Source organism: Anolis sagrei, chromosome 2 (assembly GCF_037176765.1).
Source record: "Anolis sagrei isolate rAnoSag1 chromosome 2, rAnoSag1.mat, whole genome shotgun sequence".
Lineage (NCBI taxonomy): Eukaryota > Metazoa > Chordata > Lepidosauria > Squamata > Dactyloidae > Anolis > Anolis sagrei.
Genome location: NC_090022.1, coordinates 50,753,812 through 50,779,867, shown reverse-complemented (window position 1 = coordinate 50,779,867; position 26,056 = coordinate 50,753,812). Strand labels below are relative to the sequence as shown.

At 40.5% G+C, this 26,056-nt stretch overlaps 1 protein-coding gene across 1 annotated transcript; it reads right to left on the bottom strand.

The window, feature by feature from the left end:
• Positions 1 to 721: 721 nt before the first annotated feature.
• Positions 722 to 26,031, bottom strand: RBSN (rabenosyn, RAB effector). Its single transcript, XM_060766247.2, has 12 exons — positions 25,871 to 26,031; positions 19,599 to 19,909; positions 14,091 to 14,228; positions 11,774 to 11,874; positions 11,125 to 11,170; positions 10,877 to 11,038; positions 10,193 to 10,434; positions 8,460 to 8,530; positions 6,970 to 7,056; positions 6,098 to 6,200; positions 5,251 to 5,355; positions 722 to 4,714 (listed from the first exon to the last, which is right to left on the bottom strand). Exons 2-12 carry the CDS (start codon positions 19,759 to 19,761, stop codon positions 3,554 to 3,556), a joined length of 2,379 nt encoding a protein of 792 aa, XP_060622230.2. The 5' UTR covers positions 19,762 to 19,909; positions 25,871 to 26,031; the 3' UTR covers positions 722 to 3,553.
• Between the last annotated feature and the right edge of the window lie 25 nt (positions 26,032 to 26,056).

The following is a 26,056-nucleotide window of genomic DNA, read 5'->3' as shown; positions in this document are numbered from 1 at the left end:
GGATGGCCCACAAGGTCTCTTCCAACTCTATGATCCCATCATTACCCCCAGATTCTGGCAACCTAGCAGTTCAAAAAAATGCAAATATGAGATCAATGGGTACTGCTTCGGCGGGAAGGTAACGGTGCTCCATGCAGCCATGCTGGCCACATGACCTTGGAAGTGTCTATGGACAATGCTGACTCTTCAGCTTAGAAATGATGAGCACCCCCCCCCCCCCACAGTTGGACTCGACTAGACTTAATGTTCAGGGAACACTTTTACCTAAAGGAGGAAATCAGTGTTGTGCCTCTTAATCTGTTCCAGTAAAGGAGAAATGGCTTGAGTGCTGGACTAGGAAACTGGGAGACCAGGATTTGAGTTCCTTCTCAGCCATGGAAACCCACTGGTTGACCTTGGGCATGTTCCACTCTCAACTGAAAGGGAAGCAAAAGCAAACCCCTTCTTAATAGAGTCACCATAAGGCACATAACAAAGTAATATAAGAGCCTCACAGCCATCCCACCTCCCCAGGTTCAGTCCTGCCGGTTTTCTCCACATTTTCAGCAATGTGGAAGGTTCATCGGTGACCCTGTCATACACTCTGTATGAGACAGGTTCCTTTCTGCCATTGCAGATACCAGAAAGCCTACACGTCAGAGGTAAGGAGCTTGGCAGGAGCAGGAACTTACTTCAACCTATTATTTAATTCAGAAGGGGTGAAAGAGTATAGCCACACACACACAAAACAAATGTTATTTTATTTCCTCAGAAAGCTTGCAAACTAGAATAGTGCATGCAAGTGTATAAACAGTTGTGATTCATGTTAAATCTCAGAATGGCATGGTGTTGTTCGTTCGTAGTACAAATGGAAGGCTTTCAAAATGTGGGTCAACATTTCACAGTGACTTGCAGTCATGGGGCTACAAACCAACATAGCTATTAGTAAAAAGTACATCCAGACTCTATGTATGACTTCAGAATATTAGACTATGGCGCACATACAAACAAGGCAGAATGCATGGAATGAGGATAAACAATTCATACGTTTGTAAAAGCCATTGAAATATACAAAGAATGCCAAATGAATTTGGTGGTTTGCTGCTTATAATCAATGAAGGTGGTTTTAGGAGGCGTAGGGATAACAAATATTGTGTGCATCTTGCTTTCCTTTTTTCTGCCTGTATCATACCTCTGTTCCAGATACTTGTTTGTTCTTAGATATATGTTCATATGCCTATTCACAGTTACACTCCATTAGGAAAGAAAAACATGATATTGAAAATGTATTTATCACCATAGTAACCCTAAATACACATTCAGGTGAACTTCCACAGGATGGCTGGGCTCACTTCGGAGGGATTATGGAAACAAGCTGCCAATGAGATGTTGCAGCTTCAGCCATAGCTCCCTATATGAAACTAGAATTAAGCCAGTTCTTCCCCTCTACAGAAAAGTAATGTGGATTCTTTTCCTTTTCAAATAGACTAAAACCCAATAAAAAGGAAAAAAGTTAAATATATATAAAGCCTCATGTGCAAAGTGCATTAATTTTTGACCATATTAACCACCCACTGAGTAACAAAACATCTGTAAACATTTTTCTGAGTTCTCCACAGTCCAATTATACCCCATTAGCAAGTATTAGTGTCCTACTATTCTTGAACTAATCCCATTTTCCCTTGTAGTATTTAGACCCATGTTATAGGAGAAAAAAAGCCCTCTTAGTTTATATTACTGTTAAGCCCTCCTTCAAAGTGAAGCAGTTTGGTCTCTAGAAGTCCATGATAATCTCTAGATGCACACTTCATATTCCAATTATGTATCAGGAGATGTGATTAAATCAGTCTTACAGTTACAACTAAAACCAGAAAATGTTCTGTAGTTCCAGAACTACATTATTCTGACTCCCCCCACCCCACCCCCAAATGATTAGTGTGTAAAGGAGTCTCAAGACAAGAGGATTTCTTCTTACTTTTCAAAAATGGCAAATTAAGCAGCCCAGTCTTGAGCATAATGCCCCACTGCCTCCGTTTAGTACAATTCAGCGATAACACACGGAAGTTGCACAGCAACATGGTCTGGAGGAATACACACCCCCAAACTTGTGTTTCCTGTTCTCTTGAAGACAATCATAGTCTCAAAACGTAGTTGAAAACACTGTATGTTTTCCGTTGTAGTTTTGTATTAAAACACATGTCAGAGGTAGCTAAATGGTGGTTCAAAACTATGGGCAGGACTCAATATTCTCTTACTTAATCCATCTTATCCCAGTTAACCCCTGCTGTGATTTGTCACTTGTTAAACCTCCTCACAGCAAACATTTCTACAATAACTGATGTAACCCCCCAGATTAGGAGGCATGTCTCAACCACAAGCAGGAAACAGCTCAACTGTTGTGACGTTTTGTCAGACCAGGAATTTGGGAAACTAATTCTGTGAGGGTGTAACAAGAAATCTTTTAAGCATCGCCACAAAAGGTGCCGTCCAACTCCCCGGAAGCACCTATTATGGTCACAAAGAGTGTAAGCTTGCAATCTATACAAGCCCCAAAGTAGAAATAATGGCAGGAAAAGAAGTCCATTATCTCAAGGGAGGCTTCCAGGGCGTAAGCCACCTGAAACAATGGTATTATACATAATATCAGAGCTATCCACGTCTATGTTAAAATCCCTTTATATTCTCTTTTGTATTGCACAGTCAGGTCATTGGCCTTTTTACTATGCAGGCTGCTTTATATCAGCAATCTGCTTTTAACACTTATAGTATACGGTACATGGCAGCTATGCACATCTGCTGAAAGGCAACATCTTATTTCATGCAAGAAAAGGTGGAATTAAGTGCTCTTCCATCAATGGAAAGAGCCTGCTCTTTGCACAATGACAGGGCACTTCCCTCTCCCACAACCCCCAAAATCTGCTCCAGACAAATATAGGACACTCACAAATTAGTTGGGGAGCAGGGCTGGAGAGAGGAAAGCGGAATGGCCCTCTTCTTTTTTCTGCCAAAAGCATTTGTATCTGCAAAGGGACACTTGACCAGTGGCCCTTAACCTTTGGTCCTCCAGATGTCTGTGACGTCTGTTCCCAGAATTTCCTGCACACTGGCCATATTGGTTGAACTTCTTGGAGCTCCAAACCATCTGAGGGACCAAAGATTGAGGCCTCCTCACTTACAAAGACAATCTGGTTGCTAATGGAAAAATCAGTTCTGGAGGCTGGTTTGTTAATACTGAAATAGCAACCAAAAAAAACCAAAAAAACAAAAAAGGATTACAGTTCCCCTCACTTTTAAAGCCTTTGTCTCTCTGTGGCTTACATCAGAAATAAAACCAGTATTGTGAAACATAAACAAAAAGTTGGGTTATTGGGTTTTTTTAAAAAAATGAGAGAAATTTAAAACTTAAGTAACATGGACATTGCTTGTAACTTTTGAGTAACAGTGGAAATGCCTATATCAAAGTGCGCAAGATTAGATGTAACTTCCAGAAGTCTCTCCTTGTAGCTCCTCCTGTCTTACCACAGGACAGAGCAGTACTTATAAAGTTGTATGTGCACAGAGTATCACTCCAGGTTCAGCAGCTGGATTTCTCCTTTTGTTTTGCTAATGTGCGTTTCAATTCTTTTAAATTCTCCGTCAGTACTTCTACCTCGTCCATCCGTCCGCTGTGTTTGGCATCAAAAATATAAGCTTTGATATTATCTATCTGCTGAAGGAGCAATTCCTCTTCTATGATGTCTTCTCCTGACACTTCATTCTCATCATCATCAACTTCAAACGGATTCATCGAAGAGGAGGGGGACTCTTCAAACGGGTTCCCCGATTCCTGCCGACTCACAGGAGGGGAATGAAAGGGATTTCTGGCAGCATCTTCAAAGGGGTTTGGAGCACTGACTGCGGCTCCATTTGCTTGGTGACAGTCCTCATCTTCAAATGGGTTGTATTCTTTTTTACCACTGTGCAGAACTTGGATGGGCAAAGGAGTCACTGGGGAGGGATCTTCAGCAAAGGGATTATCAGGCTCCATCTTTAAGGAGGTAACCACTTCCTCATTTTCAAAGGGGTTTAGGGGCATAGTCACATTCTGCCCAGTTACGCCATCATGCTGTGGAATTCTCTGAAGCTGAGCAGGGAAGACTGGGCTGTCATGAGTTGATGCTTTGCCTCCACTACATGGCGAAGGGGTTTTAGAGCCTGGGTTGCTTCGGTTTTGAGTCGTATCAAGATCCAAAGCCTGTGCTATTTGGTTAGTGCTCTCCTTTCCAGTCTCGGCTGTACTGTGCTTTGCCTCTCTGAAGTCCAAGGAACGTGTCCGTGAATGCTGAGAGAGTCTTTTCTTGTGCTCCCTCTCCCATTCCTTTTCGCAGAGGATTTGCAGCTGTTCTCTCTGCATCTCCTCCATCTCCGCCTGCCTCTTAGACAGCTCAATGGCCCTTTCGGTTTGCTGCTGATCGTACTCATCTTGAAGTTGTCGCAGGTTCTCCTGCAACATCTGCACCTCATCCAGACGATTTGCCTCCTTGGCTTGCTTAATGAAGGAGGTGATATTGTCAATCTGCTGAAGAAGAGGGTCTGCCAGTTCTTGCTGGCGGGATACGCTGGCAGTGGGGAGCCAGCCTTCAGCTTTCTTCACTCTTTTCGTCCGAGACACTTCGCCATTAAGCGCTGTCAAGGAGCGCGAAGTGTAGTCCATGGACTTATTATCCTCCTGTCTTCTCTGTGTTTCAAGAGTTGCCTAGCCAAAAGAAAGAAAAAAACATTAAACATTGAAAGGATCCTGGCAACACAAAAACCATGTTTCCACTCCATCATTTCCCAACATTGCTTCAGTTCCTGAGAAGGGTGTGGAGATTTCTCACTTATCTTGGCATATGTCATATTACGCAATGAGCACAGGGAGAAGCTCTGCTGAAGCACCTGCAACATCACATAACAGGAGAAAGAGGGACAAAAGGAGTCCCAGAATTTGAATCCCAAAAGCAACAAGGCTGAAATGCAAAACAGTAATTTGATCCTAAATCCTACCGTTTCATCCTGATTAGAGCAAACCTCCCTCACATCAATTGTTCCAATAGTGAGGAATACCCACTAATTCAACGGGCCTGCTCCAGTTTAGATTCACAATATAATTTAAGCTTTTGTTTGCATCATGTATTTTGACATCTAATATTTTTAGAAGGACATTCAAGAGCCAATAATTTTAACTGATGTATTACAAAGACCAAAAAAGAGCTTTTGCAAAAGCATTCCAATACTGACAGAGATACTCACCTGTCTCTCCATCTGCAATTTTCTCTCCAGTTCTTGCTTCCTTTTCTCTTTCAGCCCTTCATACTGGTCTTGGGTTGGTAGGGACATTAGACCAAGTAATTTTTCCTGCAGAATTTTAAAATAAATACTGCCTTTAAAAAGGTACAGGTCGCATGGTTGTAAACCTTTCAAAAATTAAAACAATTGTTAAAATGTAAGAGAATATATACTGATGCTGCAACAACTAAACTCCCTTTTTAAACTGAATACTGTATTTCATCAAATGCATTCAATTGAGCCATTTCCCTGGGTCTGCAAAGCCTGAGCAAAGCTTGGAGGTTACTCATTGTGATAGGGCTACCATAAATTAAGGGAAGTTAACAGCAACAACAAAGAACTGAATAGGGAAAACATACTCAAGACTTGAACGTGGGTAGAGAACAAATGGTCATATTAAAATGAGGGGAAACTGACACTATGTGAAAAAGTTTGGTGAACTTATTTTTGATATAGCATAAAAAGTGAAGAATACTCTTCCTTTGCAAAATCATGTATCAGATGGTTTACAAATTATTTTTTGGAAATTAAACATCTCCATGAACACCTCTCTTCAAAAAATGTAATACAAAGCTGTTTACTAGGCTTCTAAATAGTAATTTAGTAATAAAAACAGCACAACAGCAATCAGAAAGGAATATGTTAGTACACTGCAAAGCCAATTAACTGTAAAAAGACATCAATGGAGGATAACAAACTTTATAATATCCAGAAACATACTTATCTAGGAGTAGTATGTCATCTTCACTTGTTTCAAGAGACAGCATATCCTCTGTCTAAGACCAAATCATTCCTCTTAAAGATGACCTACCTGTACAAAAAGTGTAGCTGAATATCTGATCATTCTCTGAAGCTGTAACGTTCTGGGATGTGGCTGTGGCTCTTCATTCAATCCCAGGGTTAGAATCTTCTTGCTGAATGAAAAGAAATCCAAAACCATAGTAGAACTATCCATTTAACAAGTCCATTATGAGTAATATGTAAGCACAAACCAGAAAGTTACATAGACACTCATGTTCAATTAGATGAAATCTTTGCAATAAGAAGTAATACAATATATTTGTGGTTATTATTACTCTTTTGAAGGGCCATTATTGTAGCATAGTAAGCTGGCAAGGTGCATTTTACTATATTTTGTCATAAAAATCTCATTTTTAAATTTTATTTTAGTTGATACATTTTCAACAATTAACAAACTTTTAAAATATAAGACTTATCTCAGTATACATTATTCCAAAAGAAAACATTCCTTAAATGGCACTTTATACATTCCTTAGATGTGTATCACACATGTTGCTATGCCAACATCTCATCTTGGACTTGGGACTGATACCAAACAAAAGAAGTAGCAGAGCTTTGGCTTTGTTTTATTTTCTGTGTCAGCAAATTGGGTTTGCTTCCTTGGGTCCCAAATTGTTTAAAGGAGATGTTGTCCCTCAGTTTTATAGACTCCCACTGAGACAACAGATTAGCTGTGGGCACTGAGCACAATTGTAATTTTGATGAAAAGAAGGCTTAAATCAGCATTTATGGAGTGAAATTAATGGCCTTATGCATGCCTGGATCTGGGCGATATATGATATTTGTATACTAACTTTAAAATTGTTTTCACTGAAATATGAAAAACAACACAAATCCAAAATATTTTAACAGATATTCTACTTCTAAGTTTTTATAATGTACCTTAAAGCATCTATTAATTCATACATCTTCTGCACCTCCATCCGGAGCCTGTTTGCATGTTCAAGACTGTAGGTTGTCTCTCCGGCACTGGAAGAAAACACGCAGATTGACATTCCTCTAAAATTCCAAGGTCACTATTACAGCAAAGCATCTTCTAACCCAAACCACTTAATTATTTTGGGGTATGGCCATTCTCCCTTCTGTATTCTTCCCATTCATGAGTCCAGAGAGACAGGGGAGAAAAATCTGATAAACCAAACTCCACAGACCTTAATATCACCTGGAACTTACATAATTCAATAAAACAATCACAGTGATTCCCATTCTTTGTAGATTGTGAAGGATAATTATTCACAAATTATATAATGAAAGCTTAGAAAGATACCTCTCTACAAATACAAAACCAAGGTTGCAAAATCTGAACATTTCTCTTAAAACCAGATGTAGACGTGTCAGATTCTACCATGACAGTGCCTCAATATTACATGCAGCATGCTGGAAGAAGCAAAGACACTAGCACTGAAGCGATGCTCCCATATCATCAACTCCGCTGGACTGGCCACGTCCAAATGCCTGCCTGTTCACCGTTTTCCAAAGCAGTTACTCAACTCCCAACTCAAGAATGGAAAATAGAATGTTGGTGGACAGGAAAAGAGATTTAATGATGGGCTTAAGGCCAACCTTAAAGACTGTGGCATAGACACCGAGAATTAGGAAGCCCTGGCCCGACATGAATGGAGGGAGAAAGGGAGAAACGTGCCAAGAGGAAGGTGTATCAAGCCAGCCCTGACCAGGACCGCCTTCCACCTAGAAACAGATGTCCTTACTGTAGAAGAACATGCGGGTCAAGAACAGGGCTCTACAGTCACCTATGTATCCACCACCAAGACACTAAACTTGGAGGGCCATCATACACAGACAACAAGGGATCGCCTAAGCAAGTAACCAAGCAAGTATTACATGCAATATTATCAGATTAAACTGTTTTCAGAGACATAAATCATGCTTTATATACACTGAAAGACACATGGATTCCTTTGTTTTGAACATGCCATTTGTTCCTCAGATTTTGAAGTTTAGTTCCTCTTTCACATTTTTAAGACTATTATTTTGACATGCACGTGTATTCCATGATTCTAATATGAAACACCATTGATACTGTTAGCCTGGTATAGTCATCAAGGAAAGTGGGAGTCATGCTGCCTATTTAAAATTATAAGGGTTTGCTTGTTTTTTTAATTCAAAGACAAAGGAAGAATGGTCAGTTTTTCTAAGAGGAATTCTGTATTTTGAAGTCATTCAGTCCATGTCTATTGCAGTTGCTAATCATGAATACAAAACGTTTAACCATATTCTTTACTATCTAGTTATCGCTGTGCACTTAATGCTTAGCTTTAATAAGTTGCTCTATAGATAGTACAACTTTTTTCTCCCCTGAAAACTACATACTAACAACACACATATCCAAGAGTACAACTGAACAGGCTTACTTTAATGATTCGGCCATCTTTATGTATTCCGGGGCCTTCTGATCAACTTTTTCCATGCAAAGTCGAAGTTTCTTGTTTAATCAATAAAATCAACAGATTAACATTTAATTATGGACATCAACAATTCAGATACAAATATATTTCCTATGGGTTCCATTTTCTCTTTCTTCTTTGAATAACTATTCAATAAATAAACAATAAACAACTTACAATCTGTTAGTCATTGCCAAGCTGGATACTTAAAAGAGTAAGACTTTAAACTTAAGTTACTAGAGAAGGCCTTGGACTTTCCGACAGTGAATGGCTGACAGACCCAGGTTGACACCACTTTAATTGCCATGGTTCATTGCTGTGGAATCATGGCAGCTTAGTTTGGTCAAGCAGTAACACTTTGGCAGAGAAGCTGAAGACCTTGTAAAACTACAAGTCTCACTATTGCTTAGCACTGAGTCATGGCAGTCTAAGTGGCATTGAACTCTTTTAATTCTACAGTGTAAAACAGCTTCAAAAGAGCTGTTCCTCCCAAGAGCTCCAATGCAGCTTATGCAAACCAACTGTCATATAGGGTACCCCCTCCCATAACACAGCATCAAAAAGTTAAACTATTAAACTCTCTCTCTCTCCACTCATGAAGTAATTGGAACATAAATACGACAGAACAGATCAAATAACTATGAAATGAGATGGAATATCTCCAGGGAGTAAAAATTTCCTAATAAAACTAGTGGTCTGGGCACTAGCAAAAACAGGAGGAGCATATTTTGAATGGGTTAAGAAGTGGTGCAATGCAGCCTCTCAAGTCAGGAAATGTTTCCATGCAAATTGAATGCATGATCCTGACACACCTCTGCACCTATATCTATAGGATATTCAGTTGAAATCCCCATGGAGTAATCAACAAAGTCTGCAATTCCTATCCTGTTCTGCAAAGAAATACAGAAATTAGGAGTTCTCTTTAAAAAAATGAAGTTTTCTGAAAATAAGATTTTAGTTTGATCTCAAGTCTACTTGTGTGGTCTTCCAAAGCACAGGATGGGCCAAGGCCACAAAGGGGTTTCAATATTTAACAGAAGTTTTATTTTATTTTTTTTGTTTCTAATTTACAATATCATACTACCATATACAGTATAAGGTAGTTCTTGGTTTACAAACAAAATAGTTTCTGTAGGTCTGTTCAAGTTGAATTTATATATAAGTCAGAAAAGGTACATTTTTAAGTGTAACTCGAGCCAAACATTTAATTTCTGATAGCATAGGGAAGGGTTAACACTCTTTTAATGTTTGTTTACTATCTTTGCCCTGTTCAGAAGATTGCACCTCTCTTTCTGCCCTCGAGACAATTAGGTTTTGAAAATTTTGGGTTGTCATGGAAAGAAGGACTGGTGATAAAGTTTCAATGAAGACAGCTTTTCCCCATGATATGAGTTAATTTTCCTTCCTAGGGATAATATTTCCTCTCACTTTCTGTTGTTTCCCTCCCATTTATAATCATGAGTTGTATGTAAGACCAATGCCTGTATAAATGTACATTACATGACAAATATTAAATTTTGTAAATGGCCTCCAATATCATAGCATCATATTGTGACTTTTGGCCTACCTTGGATGAAAAAATTTCTATTGACTTGGTTAATATTCAATTGGTGATAAGTATATTCATTACTATTTCAAAAGTCTTGGCGACAAACAAATCTTACTTCACTTCCAATCCTCATAAAGAAGTGCTAATTTACCTCATAGAGTTTGACGATGTCTGGGGTGTACTCTCTCTCATCAATCTGTTGTTCTCTTTTGAGCAGCGTGTCTTTACAATGTCGACAACAACGGATGCGGTCATCGTCCTTCTCATCCATGACAGAGCTCACACTGCTGATGCTGCTGATGCTGCCACGGCGTGAGCCCTGAACACTATTCGGGGAACAGTTTGGGCTCGTATGAGAGGTCAAGACTTCCTTGCTGGCAGTGGTGAGTTTGTCTGAAAGGGGACATCAGTACAAGATCAATGGCCCATGAGGCAGGTCCTGTACACAGGTTCAAACATTTTCAGCCAAGTCCTTACTCTACATAACATGAGAGTAATGATAGCCTACTTTACACAGTGGTTGTTAGAAAGAATGCAGTTAACCTCTTGGGAGTTGAACATGAGCCAATAGTGTGTTGAAGCAGTTTAAAAAGTCAATGGGCTGCAGCAAAAGGAGTATAGTGTCTAGATGGAGGAAAGTCATAGTGCCTCTCTATTCTGCTTTGGTTAGACCTCATTTAAAATACTGTGTCCAGTTCTGGGCACCACAATTTAAAAGAGATATTGACAAGCTAGGTGTCCAGAGATGGGCAACTAAATGATCTATATATCTGGGGGTCATAATTTCACAGACATCAGAAACATGTAAGACAATTTATACTGAAAGACTACTCACTGGCAAAGGGAAGGCTGACCAGTTCCATGCACTTCTTGCACATGATGGAGCCACAGAGGCGGCAGTGGTGGCGCCTGTTCCTGATGCTGAACTTGTTACCACAATCTGGACAAAACGGCACATCCTGATCATTGACCCAAGGCACAACAGACTTCTCAATTGCTGTGACAAGAGAGGAAGGCTATCAAATGTTACCAGTGAAATCCATGGTAGGAAAGTTCAACAGAGGTCAAAATGCCTGTACATACCTCTTATTTTTGCAGAATCAGTACTGGTTCTGTCAAAGGATGTAAGCTGATGAAAAAAATAATCATGAGAAATCAGATACAATGTAGATTTCTATTTTATTTTTTAACATGGTTTATTTTTTTAAGTAAGTTTTTAGTCTCTGTTTCTCCTTTACTATCATTAAAGTCATGTGTGTCTTGAACCTCTCTTTTAGTAATGCCCATGTACATTAAAATAAACAGTAAAGAACTTCATAGGGAGAGGGAAAAGATTTTAGAGAAATTTTATTATTCCAGCCTCTATTTAGTTCCTAACTGAGCAATCTTTGGAATAGTGGGTGAAATCCATATGGTCTGAATTTATTGTATTTTTGACACGGAAATTTTAAAAAGAAGACATCAAACAAAACAGACCATTTTTTAAAATAGTATATGTGTTTTATACCATTAAAAAGATTGCATTTATTTGTTGCATTTATATCCTACTTCATCCTAAAGAATGGGACTTAATGCAGTAAAAGTAAAATAAGACAAATACTGTTTAAAAAAATGAAAATACTCCAAGAAGAGGAAATACAACTTTGCTAAATGAAAATTAAGCAAATCATGCAATAGGAATGTAAATTGAGAGGAAAGGCGAGGGGAGGGGATCAAAAACCGAGAAATTTACCTTTTCTAATCTGATTATTAATTTATTTACTTCCACCACATAGTGATCGATTCTGGCTGCTCTGTGCTTCTTAAAATCAGAAAGATGGCTCCTCACAGCACCTGGTAAGAAACAACCAATCAGTACACTTGCTAGAGTCAATCAACTTTATATCTTCAATTAACAGGCAATTTACTATGTTCTTACTTTTTCTCCGGCCCACCCCCTGTTTGGGTATCAGCCACCATGTCAACGACTTAAATCAAGAAATAGTTTTCTAAGATCTACAGAGACACTGGCTGGAACACCTCAGCAAGCGAGAGTCCAAAAGTGGCAGGCTCGAAGCCAGAACCTCAATCAATGGCTGATACCAAATGAGAGACTCCCCCTTGGGCACACACAAAACTGGGCGACTTGGAAGGCACTGAACAGACTGTGTTCTGGCACCATGAGATGCAGAGCCAACCTTAAGAAATGGGGCTACAAAGTGGAATCCACGACATGCGAGTGTGGAGAAGAGCAAACCACTGACCACCGGCTGCAATGCAACCTGAGCCCTGCCACATGCATAATGGAGGACCAACACCAGAGGCACTCCAAGTGGCCAGCTACTGGTCAAAGGACATTTAATCAACTACCAAGCTTGCAAACTTTGTGTTTTGTTTTGTTTGTTTGTTAAAAAAATGAAATATAACTGTCTGGTTTGCTGCTGACACGATAAATAAATACTTTTCCTCTATTAACTCTCATTTGTCACTCAGACTGAAATTAAATATCAGAAGAGTGAACGATATCACACACTTTCAAAATACTGTTCTGTACATTTGTGTTATTGTATCCTGCTAAAGTCTTCCTCAATGAAACATGTCCATACAACGATACTTCTGAAAACAGTATCAACATTGACCATCTTCAGCATAATCCTCTCTATCTGATCAGAAGTAAGCAGACTTGGTTGAATTCCATGAGCTTCACTCACAGATAAGTAGGCACAACACCTCAGCCTTAATTTCCCAATTACAAGTCAACCCCACTTTACAATAAAAAAACAATTTACAGGTGCTCTTGGGACATTGTCTCTAATGTAATTGCCCTGGCTCAATGCTGTGCCGTTTGTAGTCTGGTGAGGCATCCGCCTTCTTTGGCAGCCCCCATGACCCTACACCTTGGAGTCAGAGCAGTTAAAGTGGATTCATTGTACAGAATAGATCCACCCAAGTTTTCTTTTTTGTTGCTGAAAGCTTTGGTGTTCTAACACTTTTGTTTTTAAAGGAGTTATAAGCATGCAGCCACTGTAATGCACAACCTTTTTGGCCAAATTACCAAGAGTGCACTCTTTTCCTCTATACATTACAGTCGCTAGCAAATACATTTTTGGTTTCAGGGTTTTGAAAATTGAGGTGCACATTAGATTAGATGGTGCATTAAAGATAGAGGTTTCCCCTAACATTAAGTCTAGTCGTGTCCAACTCTGGGGAGGGGGGTGGTGGTGCTCATCTCCATTTTTAAGCCAAATAGCCAGCAATGTCCATAGACACCACCAAGGTCATATGGACAGCATGACTGCATGGAGTGCTGTTACCTTCTCGCAGAAGTGTTACCTATTGATCTACTCACATTTGCATGTTTTTGAACTGCTAGGCTGGCAGAAGCTGGGCTTAACAGTGGGAGCCGCTCACCGGATTAGAACTGCCAACCTTTTGGTCAGCAAGTAGACTTGAATAAATATGGGTATATATGATCCATGAGCCATAATTAAAGATAAGTATGAGACTGAGATAACATTCCAAACTGTGTTAACTACTTGATGAGACAAAATAATGTTTAGTGCCTGTATATAACACAGCAATGAGGGAGACAATTTCATCTCCTTCAGCAAAGAGCTTCATACTATTTGAATGTTACATTGTGGTCTGCAAAGAAAAGGTTTACAGATCTGCAAACTACAGAAGCCTTTTTTAAAACAATCAATGGCACAATTTTTATACAGACTGCAAAGTAATCCAAGTGAAATTCAGTAAAAAAAAAACTAAGAAAAAAATAATAAAAAGCAAACAAGTTTAAATCTGGTAAACTATATTTATAATTTTGCATTGGACTATGGTCCTAGTATCTAAGATATTCTGTTATATTCAACAGGCTTATTTATGCTTGAATCTATATACACTAGGCACTTAGGGGCAACTGATGCTTTGGGGAAGCAATAGTAGTCTCCCAATTATTCCTTCTGAATTCCCCAAACATTCTCCTCAATTGGAGGACAGACCTATGTGCACTAAGTACTTTGTCTTTCACCCAAAGCAGCAAAATATCTGAAAGCAAGTATTTCACAATTTACCTAATTCTTGGGGCTCCCACATGTATGGATCCACTCCACCATAACTGTAAGATTCATATCGCTCCTGGCCCCCATCAGTTCGATCATCATCTCGTTTCAACAATTTATTCTTCGCTTTTTTAGCTTTTTGAACAAGATCTGAAAGAACAATTGATACACATCACACACACTTGTTATATATGCCAACCTTCTCCCAAACTTCCTTATGTGTCCATCAGACCTTGGATAACACAAATAACAATCTTGCCTGCTTGCTGCTGAATCTGTCAAACAACTGGCCTGTTTTGTTTCCCCAGCCATAAAAATAGTGTGGATATCATCAAGAAGTTTTCAAGAAGTTCTGATGATAGGAAGAACTATATAAGGACTTCAAATCAGAAAACAAGCCTCAAGCTGGTGGGAATACAAATGTGCCAGTCAGCCAATCAGCCCAATTATTGGCAGCTCATGGGAATATTTTGTACCCTGAAGCAGACTTAATTTGGGAGGCAGTGTGTGAAAGAGAACACCAGACAAAGCGGAAGATGAAAGTATTTTTAAGGTAGAACAATGACGCATTTAACAGCCTTCAGAGAGCCAGGTAACAACTTGTAACAAGTTAAGGAAATTAAAACCTCTTGCAAATCTGTTGCTTTTGGCAATTTGCTGTAAATTGACTGCAGAGTGTTTGGCCATTTTAAACAGGGGAAAAGTTGCCCAATAATTACCAACTGAACATAACCTTTCTGTTTTTATAGCTTTAGTGTATTCTTCTTGTTAAAATTGTATGGTTACTAAAGGCTATTCCCTAGAGCGATCCTGAATGTCTGACAGCATCATCAATCAAAGGTAAACATCAACACTTCAAAATCAGCATGACTATCCAAATCACTCCTGAACTCAACTGCATTTGTTCCTTTGGGTGCAGAATTATGTGTATACTTTAATGAGTCAGCCCACATACTTTTTTGTTTCCTTTATTTCTTAGCTAGTTTCACTCAACTAACATCCCAGGAAAATCTGAAAACTGAGTGTTCACATGAGTAAGAATAAATAAATAACAAGTATTACCTTATTGCTTTTGCAGTTCTGAACCAGTAGTACACTTTCAGCACTACTATCAGGTCCATGAACAATTACATCTTTTTTCTAACATCCCACCTCCTTCCACCACAAAGACAAATGAAACGCCTTTTGGCTATACAGTATTCTATTAACCAACAGTAAAAAGGCAAAAAAAGGGCATACTATGCTATTTTGAATACCTCATTTTGAAATCTTTTGGAGTTTATAGAATAAGAGAGTTGGAAGAGACCACATGGGCCATCTAGTCCAACCCCCTGCCATGTAGGAAAAGCACAAAGTATCCCTGACAGATGGCCTCTGTTTAAAAGTTTCCAAGGAAGGAGCTTCCACCACACTCCGATGCAGCGAGTTCCACTTTTGAACAGCTCATATGGTGATGAAGTTCTTCTTAATGTTCAGGTGGAATCTCCTTTCCTGTAACTTGAACACATTGCTCCTAGTCCTAGTTTCAAGGGCAGCAGAAAACAAGCTTGCTCCCTCTTCCTTATGGCACCATTTCACATATTTGTACATGGCCATCATGTCTCTTCTCAATCTTCTCTTCTGCAGGCTAAACATACCCAGCTCTTTAATCCGCTCCTCATACAGCTTGTTTTCCAGATCTTTGATAATTTCAGTTGCCCTCCTCTGGAAACCTTCCAGCTTGAACCGTGGTGCCCAGAATTGAATACAGTATTCCAGGTGTGGTCGGACCAAAGCAGAATAGAGGGACACAATGACTTCTCTGGATCTAGACACTATATTTCTTTTGATGCTGCCCAAAATCCCATTGGCTTTTTTAGTTGCTGCAACACTGTTGGCTCATGTTCAGCTTGTTGTCCATGAAGACTCCAAGATCTTTCTCACATGCACTATTGTCGATCCAGGCATCACCCATTCTGTATCTTTGCATTTCATTTTCTCTGTCTAAGTGTAGCATCTTACATTTGTCCTTGTTGAAATTCATTTTGTTATTTTTTAACCCAGCTCTCTAATCTGTTAAGGTCATTTCTGTTAGGGAATTCAACACTACACCACACAAGGTCCTTTCACTGCTTAGAAAACTTAAATATCAGAGACAGAAGGCATAAGAGTTTCTGCTTTGCCTCTGACACAACTGCTACAGTCTCACACTCAAAGGGAAAGTTTTTTTCTCTCAACTCCATGTTTCCCTGATAGGAGAAAATCATCATCTCATTTCCTTTCTTGCTGAGCTGATGGGGAAGTAATGGGTGTGTTCTCTATAAATGTGCTGTTCCGTTATGATTTGTTCTACTTGGTCACTAGCAGGACATTTTTAATATTGCCAAGGCAAGTTTCTCCGATTAATTTAAATGATTCTGGATAGAGAATTTTTTTATCACCTGTATGTTTCTGACAGCTAGGATGTGTTTTATATGTTGTGTCATGAAGTCCCTATCTCACTGTGCTCACAATCAATGCCAGAGGAACATAACGTTATGCCAACATAGTCCTGGATGAGCTGAACCTGAATGCCTTCTGGTCTTGAAGCTGGTACACAATGCTGCAGTCTAAAAGAGTATTGTGTACCTCCTTAAACCCCAATAGGATTCTGCCTAAAGGACCGCTTCTCCTTCCAGGCTGTTCATGTAGGATCCAAAGCCTCAAAAAGGATCCATGGATTGTTTTAGTCACTGTGCCAATGGTGGCTGTGCCACAGTCATTCAAACTGGGTTATGACCTGTATGAACATTGTTGTTGTTGTTGTTGTGCCTTCAAGTCATTTCTAAGCTATGGCAACCCTATCAAGGAATTTTTTTGACAATATGTGTTCAGAGGGAGTTTGCCTTCAGACTTGCCCAAGGCGACCCTTCAGACTTGCCCAAGTAAAATTCGACCCCTGGTCTGCAGAATCCTAGTCCAACACTCAGCTCACTACACTACACTAGCTTCCTGTATGCACACTAGGGTAAAAAGCTATCAAGCAAACATTTGGCTAACAGCAAGGTGGCTTGCCTCCTTCCATGTCTTGCTGATAACTGACAATATCATCACTGTAATTAAGCTTATGATTTTTCGGATGGCATGAGAGCTGCTGCACTATATACATTTTAATGCAATATTGTTTTGCTGTTAACTTTACTAATGGGTGGAGATCAGATTATTACATCACATGAACTGTATGTCAGCATTATCAGCTGCTAGCACTGGCAACAGCATAAGGACACTTTTCTGTAAAGCATTCCATCAGGGCTGTAAAGTAAGAAATTAACTAACCCAATTCCTATAGTTATGTATTGTACAACCTTTAACCTATATTAATCAAATTTATATAATGAAGGGAAATTTGTTGTTCCTTGAAGTATTAAAATATTTTGTAACAGTAAACTAGTGTGATTTTTATAATTTTATAATTATATAATCTATATATATAAATTTGTTAGGGGCATCCAACGAGGAAACAAAACTCAAAAAAACCCCAACGAAACTTAACCAAAATTCCCATGCCCATAACACAACCCACAAGGTACAAACATATCTACTCAAAATGAAAAACAACACAACAACACACTCACAAAACGGCAAAACAACAAAACTCAAAAATCCCCCAACGAAACTTAACCAAAATTCCCATGCCCATAACACAACCCACAAGGTACAAACATATCTACTCAAAATGAAAAACAACACAACAACACACTCACAAAACGGCAAAAGGATAAAACTCTTAAAAAACCAACGAAACTTAACCAAAATTCTCATGCTCATAACACAACCCACAAGGTACAAACATATTACTCAAAATGAAAAACAACACAACAACACACTCAAAACGGCAAAAAAACAAAACTCAAAAAAACCCCAACGAAACTTAACCAAAATTCCCATGCCCATAACACAACCCACAAGGTACAAACGTATCTACTCAAAATGAAAAACAACACAACAACACACTCACAAAACGGCAAAAAACTGAGCATGCGCATTGGCGCTCAGCCGTAAGTTCCCTGGCGCGCGCACATGCCCTTCCGGCCAACGCTCCCTCTGCGGAAACCATGCCCAGTCCAAGCCCCGCCGCGCCGCTTCCCGCACACACACACACCCCTGCCGCACATACACACACAACCCCACACTCCATCACTCCCCCCGCCGCCGCACACACACACGCAACCCCACACTCCATCACTTCCCCCGCTGCCGCACGCACACACGCAACCCCACTCCCCCCGCCGCCACACACACACATGCAACCCCACGCTCCATCACTCCCCCCGCCGCCGCACACACACACGCAACCCCACGCTCCATCACTCCCCCACCCCAATCTTACCTCCTTTTACTTCACGCCACCTCCAAACCCCACCCCGCCCCTTCCCGCCCTGTCAAAATCTAGGAAAGACAGGAAGGAAGGAAAGAAGGAAGAAAGAGAAAGGGAGGTAAAGAAAAAGGGGGAAGGAAGGAAAGTTAGAGAAAGAAGGAAGAAGAAAAGGAAAGAAAAGGAAAGATGGAAGGAAAGAAAAGAGAGACAGCAGAAAAGAAAGAAAAAGGGGGAAGGAAGGAAAGAGATAGAGAAAGAAGAGGAGAAGGAAAGATGGGAGGGAAGGAAGGAAGGAAGGAGGGAAAGAAGGAGAGAAAGGAGGAAGATTGGCCACAGCAACACGTGGCGGGTAAAGGTTGTTATTTCTATTATTATTATTATTATTATTATTATTATTATTATTATTATTATTATGCTATTGTTCCTATGAGACCCTGGAGGAATGGGAGAGGTGTCAGGTCCCAGAGGCAATGCATTGCATTATTGTTATTGTTATGATGGTGGTAAAATAAAAGGAAATAAAAAGTGAAAGAAGGAAGCAAACAGGGAGGGAAGAAAGGCAAAGGAAGAAAGGGGGAGGGAATGAAGGAAAGAGAGAAGGATGAAACCAAGTAGTGAAAGAAAGAAAGAGGTAGAGAAGGAAGAAAGGAGAGAAAGGGGGAGGAAAAGGGGGAAGGAATAGGTAGGTACCTCTCTTTCATAATAGTCCAGATATCTACCTCAACTTTGATAAGTTTTACTATAGGCCACAGCAACGCGTGGCAGGGCACAGCTAGTATCATTATAAAAGTTTAAATCTATTGTCATTGTTGTTTTATACATGTAAGGCATGTGATTATGTTGGGAACCGCTCTGAGTCCCCCTAGGGGTGAGAAAAGCGATATATAAGTGCAATAAATAATATAATACAATACAATATAATCTAACAGTTGTACCAAGACCCATCAGAGGTAAATGACAACTGTTGTATTTGTTAACTATTTTCAACTTTGTGCAAATGATATTTTCCTTTCCATTATACAGAAGACATTTTTCTAACTGATAATTGTATAAAACATAGAAATTATGGCTTCCACCCTATTGTTGCACAATGCATAGTTATTTCATATGACAACAAGTCATAAATATCGAACACTGTCCCATATTTACTCCTGAAAAATCAGGACAGCTATAGCATTTCTTACTTTTGAGTTGTCCTTTCACATCTTTGTCTTCGATAGAATGTTCTTCTTCATAATGAGACTGAAGTTGATAAAATGACTGCAGGTCCTTCAGACACAGAGGACACAGAAAGCCTTCTCTCACCTCGCCAGGGTCATCAAATGGAGGTGTGTAGCTTGATGCCATAGTGGTCCAAGAATGCCAAGGTCAATGACACTCTCCAGATCTCAGTAGCAGGGGAGCAACAGTATGCCATGCAGCAGGATGACCATGAATTTGGACTAATAATGAGGAAAAAGGCTCTTTGCCTTTTCAATTTGTACAAAAGATTGTCCTGAAAGAGATCCAGATATAAGTTTTAAAAACAGGATAAACTATTTTGCTCAGATTAATCCTTTAAACCATTATCTCCAGTAGTATTATGTTACTATGCTGGAACAACTGCATGGTTTCAAATTAATTACCAACAAAAAAAACCTTTTTATGGATATTTTAAAACTTTACTAAACCTTGTAGAAAAAGTGTAACCCTTAGTGGAGCTCAGGTAGTGTCCCATTAATATGTTTACAGAGAAATTTATTGAATGTGCAAGTGGCTTATTGCTTTCAAGAGAATGTGCATATGATACAACTTGCAGGGCTAGTATGAAACAATCCACAAGAATTGTGTAAAAGATAAAAACAGAAAAGCTATTTAAAATAGACATACGTGGATAAATGAAGACGCATCCAGCAAACATTCCTAGGATGAGCTGGGCCTTTAACCTTGTCTAGTAAACATTCAACATATTTGATCTACTCCAGTTAGGCAACTGGCTATACAAGAAAAACAAATACGTTAGGGTGGGGCAGATCTGTAACTGTAGCAGAAATGAGAGAAATAAATGTGCAGCTGACCAGACAAGAAGAAAGTGTTAGTTGTGCTTTACAAAATTGTCCTTGCACAATATTTGACTATTTTAGCTTCTCCTACTTTATAAATTTATAACTGTTTATGTCACAAACCCACCCATATGCACAATAGGTGAGATTCCAGATCAATCATGCCTAAAGCAAACTTGTTGAAATCAGATGTAAGTCAAATTTAAGACATGTAGATATCAGTGGGTCTTTTCCAAGCGTGGCTAAGCCTTGACTCATCCTAATATTTCCAATTTGGGCATTTCTCCTTATGTCAGAAATCCATTCAATTATACTATTTATTTAACATATTCCTCTTATAAAGAGTAGTCTTTTTACAAGCAAAATAAAAACTGTAAAAGCTGCCATGGATTACAGCATATCCATGATGACGTGCAGATTACTACTGATATGACTTACTATAGCCCTAGAAGAAGTCACAAATTTCACTACAATTCTCTAAATTTCAGAAAAATCAGTCTAGAAAAAAAGAGTACTCCTACACATCACCATCTCAATCAATTTTTTCTTGCTATCCTAAACACATTTCATTTCGTTTTCAAGATACCTGAAGAAATGGCAATATCCTTAAGGTCTTTATTTCTGCAAAACAGGCTATTATGAGCTGAAATATATGGTTCTACATATTTGTAAACTATGCATCTTTACGTTTAATGCATATTGAAAATGTATAAGATAAATATTCTGTTTCCAATTAGTAATAGTGAGATTTAGGGTGTAAAATATAGCTTAGGTCAGTGTTTCTCAAACTGTGCTCCTCCAGGTGTTTTGGACTTCAGCTCCCAGAAATCCCGGCCACCTTACCAGCTGTAAGTGTGGGAGCACAAAAACATTGGGGGGGGGGGGCAGTTTGGGAAACTCTGGTCTAAGTGATTAATTCGAAGGGGGGGGGGGGTTTTACAAGCAATATGCATTTTGATAGAACCAAGCATCAAGCTGGGGTGCCAATTCAGTAGTTTAATACAATTGTAACAGGACAAGTCTTTTGACGTTTTAAAGACAATAGCTGTTACACCCTAAATAGTAACTGCTACCATAGCCTTTGCCTCTTGCATCATCACAGCTTTCTGCAGAGGAAACTTTCTGCCCAATACACAAATCACTGCATACTCACAGCTTTTGACATACTCATATTCTATTAGGCAACCCCTCACAAAATGGTTTTAACAATTACTAAAGAAAGCAGAGTTCTTCTCTTTGCTTTTCTTGATACATCTCTGATCAAATGGAGACAAGGTGGAAGAATAGGTTTTATCACCTTTAAGTAAAAAAAAAATCAAGCAAGAGGAATGTTCAAACCCAACCATCTAATGGCTATATTGCCCTTCTTTCTGAAATGACCCACAGGAAAATGTAAGAAATGTGTCTTTCCGTTTGCCATAGAAAATTATGCAAACCATTTTATCACCCAAATGGGCAACCACTTCAACTTCATTCCTGTCTGGTTAGAATGGAGTACATATCTAATTTAGCAGGTAAAGAGGGAGAATTGAGGCCACACTACACAAACAGGTTTGGGCAACAGCAAATGCAGGTTACCTCCCTTTTTTGTTCAGATAAGATTCCTCCACATGTGCATAACAGAGAGAAATGGGATAGGTGCTATCTCCCCCTAAAGCAGTGGTTCTCAACCTGTGGGTCCCCAGATGTTTTGGCCTTCAACTCCCAGAAATCCTAACAGCTGATAAACTGGCTGGGATTTCTGGGAGTTGTAGGCCAAAATGCCTGGGGACCCACAGGTTGAGAACCACTGCCCTAAAGGCTGGGCAGGAGTGGGGAATGATTTTCTTGTTTCAGTCTTCAGCAGAGTGGAAACTATTTCTGATCTATCAGGCCTTTCTTTTGAAACACATAACTCTCATATCTAATCTCAATTACAAAGACAGAGCAAGAAAGAGCCAATTCACCATTCAAGCTGTAAAATAAATCCCTGATCTAAAAGCCTGCAGTTGCTTCCCCCTGTAACATTTGAGTATGACATGAAAAGTGATATGTCTTTAAGGTCAACTCATTTTCCATGAAAATCCAAACTGCTTCCTCTTCCATAACCTAATTATTGTTATTGTTGCATCAAGAAAGGGGTGTGGTGGGTCTAGAAAACGTGCACAGATTTCAGTGCCTTTTAAATTCACGTAATAAAGATATTATCGACGGGACTGTTCAAAGAAGGCATACATATACATCCTGTGAATGAAAAGGGTGGGAAGGTGAGGATTGCATATGGCTTGAATACGATACCAATATTTGTGTATTTGTGCTATCATTGAGATATCTGCCATCCAGCTGACATGCCTTGCATTTATATTATTATTATTATTATTATTATTATTATTATTATTATTATTATATTTATACTCTGCTTTATCTTCCCTGAAGGGGACTCAAAGCGGCTCTATTTCTATTCTAATTCACATTCTCCTTCCAACCATAGGTATGATTTTGCTTCATGCACTTGATGTAGTGGACTGGAGGGCATGAGAGCTTATGCAGCTTCAGAGTACCTCTACACCAGGCATGGGCAAACTTCGGCCCTCCGGGTGTTCTGAACTTCAACTCCCACAATTCCTAACAACTGAGTGGCTGGGATGCTGTGTGTTTTCTGTGCTGTATGGCCATGTTCCAGAAGCATTCTCTCCTGCATTTTGCCCACATCTAGGGCAGGCATCCTCAGAGGTTGTGAGGTCTGTTGGGAACTAGGCAAATGGGATTTATTTATATATGTCCAGGGTGGGAGAACGAACCCTTGTCTGCTTGAGGCAGGTGTGAATGTTGCAATTGGTGACCTTGATTGGAATTGAACAGCCTTGCAGCCACAAAGCCTGGCTGCTTCCTGTCTGGGGGAATGCTTTGTTGGGAGTTATTAGCTGTCCAGATGTGAGTGAAACTTCAGGAGAGAATGCTTCTGGAACATGGTCATACAGCCCAAAAAAACTCACAACAGCTAAGTGATTCCAGCTATGAAAGTCTTCAACAGCCAACTGGCTGTTAGGAAATGTGAGAGCTGAAGCCCAAAACACCTGGAGGGCCAAAGTTTGCCCATGCCTGGTGTAGAGGTAATCTGAGGTTCGCCCACTAAAACAAATTTGCCCTCTAGTCCACTTCATCAGATGCACGAAGCAAAGACACCATGCTCTATACTGTAGAATTAATGCAGTTTGACACCCCTTTAACTGGCATGAATAATCGCTACAGAAATAGAGGAGCTGCATGTGATTAGGCACCAGCACTCTTTGACAGATACTTCCACTGTTAAGCAGCTCTTGTTGTCAGGAGATTCTTTGTGGGGATCGCAATTTGGCATGGCACCAGTCCTCGGCAAAAGTATGATAGCTAGGACCCTACGCTCGTTGTGCACTGCGGGTCAGAATTCATGAAGGGAACACATGCATGAGACAGCGAGAGGCGCAGCTGCAAGGGAGGGAAGAGGAGGGGTCTACGGATCACACGTCCTGCCCTCCCGGAGCCCCAGCTCCTCCACTGTCAGAAAGTGGGCGGGGGAAAGCACAAGAAGAGGGGAAGGGGGGAATCCACTTGTAAAAACCTTCCCCAGTCGCCAGCACACTTTTCGCCCTTCGAGTTGGGAGCAGTCCAAGCAGACTTCCCTTCATTAATTCTGACGCGCATTGCACAACCAGCATATGGGTCCCAGATATCATACTTTTGCCCAGTCCTCTGTCAGAGATCTTGCAAAACCTTGCAGGTAAAGTGGGGTGAAATGGCATTCATTCGATAATGTGTAGATGTGCTTTCCCTGCCTTCATGAAGCCCTGGCTCCTCCAGTGTCAGAAAGCAGGCGACAGAAAGCATAAGAAGAAGAGAACAAGCCCTATGAGAAGTGGCTTAAGGAGCTGGGCATGTTTAGTCTGAAGAAGAGAAGGCTGAGAGGAGATATGATAGCCATGTATAAATATGTGAGAGGAAGCCACAGGGAGGAGGGAGCAAGCTTGTATTCTGCCTCCTTGGAGACTAGGACGTGGAACAATGGCTTCAAACTACAAGAGAGGAGATTCCATCTGAATATGAGGAAGAACTTCCTGACTGTGAGAGTCGTTCAGCAGTGGAACTCTCTGCCCCGGAGTGTGGTGGAGGCTCCTTCTTTGGAAGCTTTTAAACAGAGGCTGGATGGCCATCTGTCAGGGGTAATTTGAATGCAGTATTCCTGCTTCTTGGCAGGGGGTTTGGAATGGATGGCCCATGAGTTCTCTTCCAACTCTTTGATTCTATGATTCTAGGGGAAGGGGGGGGGGGTCCTGTTCCTTCCGATCTGTTCGCACTAGGGCAGGGGTCCTCAAACTAAGGCCCGGGGGCCAGATGCAGCTCTCCGAGGTAATTTACCTGGCCCTCGCTCAGGGTCCACCTAAGTCTGAAATTACCTGAAAGCACACAATAACAACAATCCTATCTCAAAAGCAGGCCCACACTTCCCATTGAAATACTAATAAGTTTGTATTTGTTAAAATTGTTCTTCATTATAATTATTGTATTGTTTTAAAGTGTATTTTTGCACTACAAATAAGATATGTGCAGTGTGCATAGAAATTCATTCATGTTTTTTTCAAATTATAATCCGGTCCTCCAACAATTTGAGGAACTGTGACCTGGTCCTCTGTTTAAAAAGTTTGAGGACCCCTGCACTAGGGCCTTGTAAAAACCTTCCTCGGTCTTCCCTTCATTAATTCTGACGCACATTGCGCAACCAGCATATGGGTTCCAGCTATACGTAGGGTCCCAGCTATCATACTTTTTGCCCAGTCCTCTGTCAGAGACCTTACAAAACAGACTTGCTTTTCCAAAGTGCTTTTGTAGATTTGCTTTCCAAAGTGCTACGGGGTTCCTTTTTACACTGAAAACAGACAAAGACGCACGCATCATTCAAATACAAACCAAGGTACATTGGGAATGCATTAAAAACTAACACTTAACAGGGTTTGGGGTGAAAGGGGAGAGGATATATTTCAGGTGTGGGCCAACTTGGGCCTTCCAGATGTTTTGGACTCCAACTCCCACCATTCCTGACAGCCTCAGGCCTTTTCCTTTTCCCCCTCAGCCGCATAAGTCCAAAACACCTGGAAGGCCCAAGTTGGCCCATGCCTGATACATGTTTTAGGTCTGGAAGGCATCCTTGTGTCTCCAGCTCTCCTTCCCAACCTTCCCCCCCCCCCCCCAAAAGGCCCATTTTGGCCTTCCTGATCTATGCAATGCCTTTCCATAGGGATTATATAGGTCTGCCTGGAATACCATCAACCACTCCTTCTCTAAAAAGGCCTCCTTGATGTAGTTATCAATAGACTCTCTGCTGCTGCTCCCCCCCCCCCCCAAATGGAAATGCCTTCACCCCCTGAAAACCAAAGCGCCACGGAGGAGGCGGCCCTCACCTGAAGGAGGGAAGGAGGGAGGGAGGAAGGAAGGGGCGGCGGCACTGAAGAAAGCCAGCGAGGCCCGCCCCGACGGACCCGAGGCGCCAGGCCCCACTTGAGGCCCTCCTCAACTGCAAGGAGCAGCAGCAGCAGCAGCAGGCGCCGCCAGTCGAGCGCCGATGGCAGCGAGCGGGTGCGCGCGCA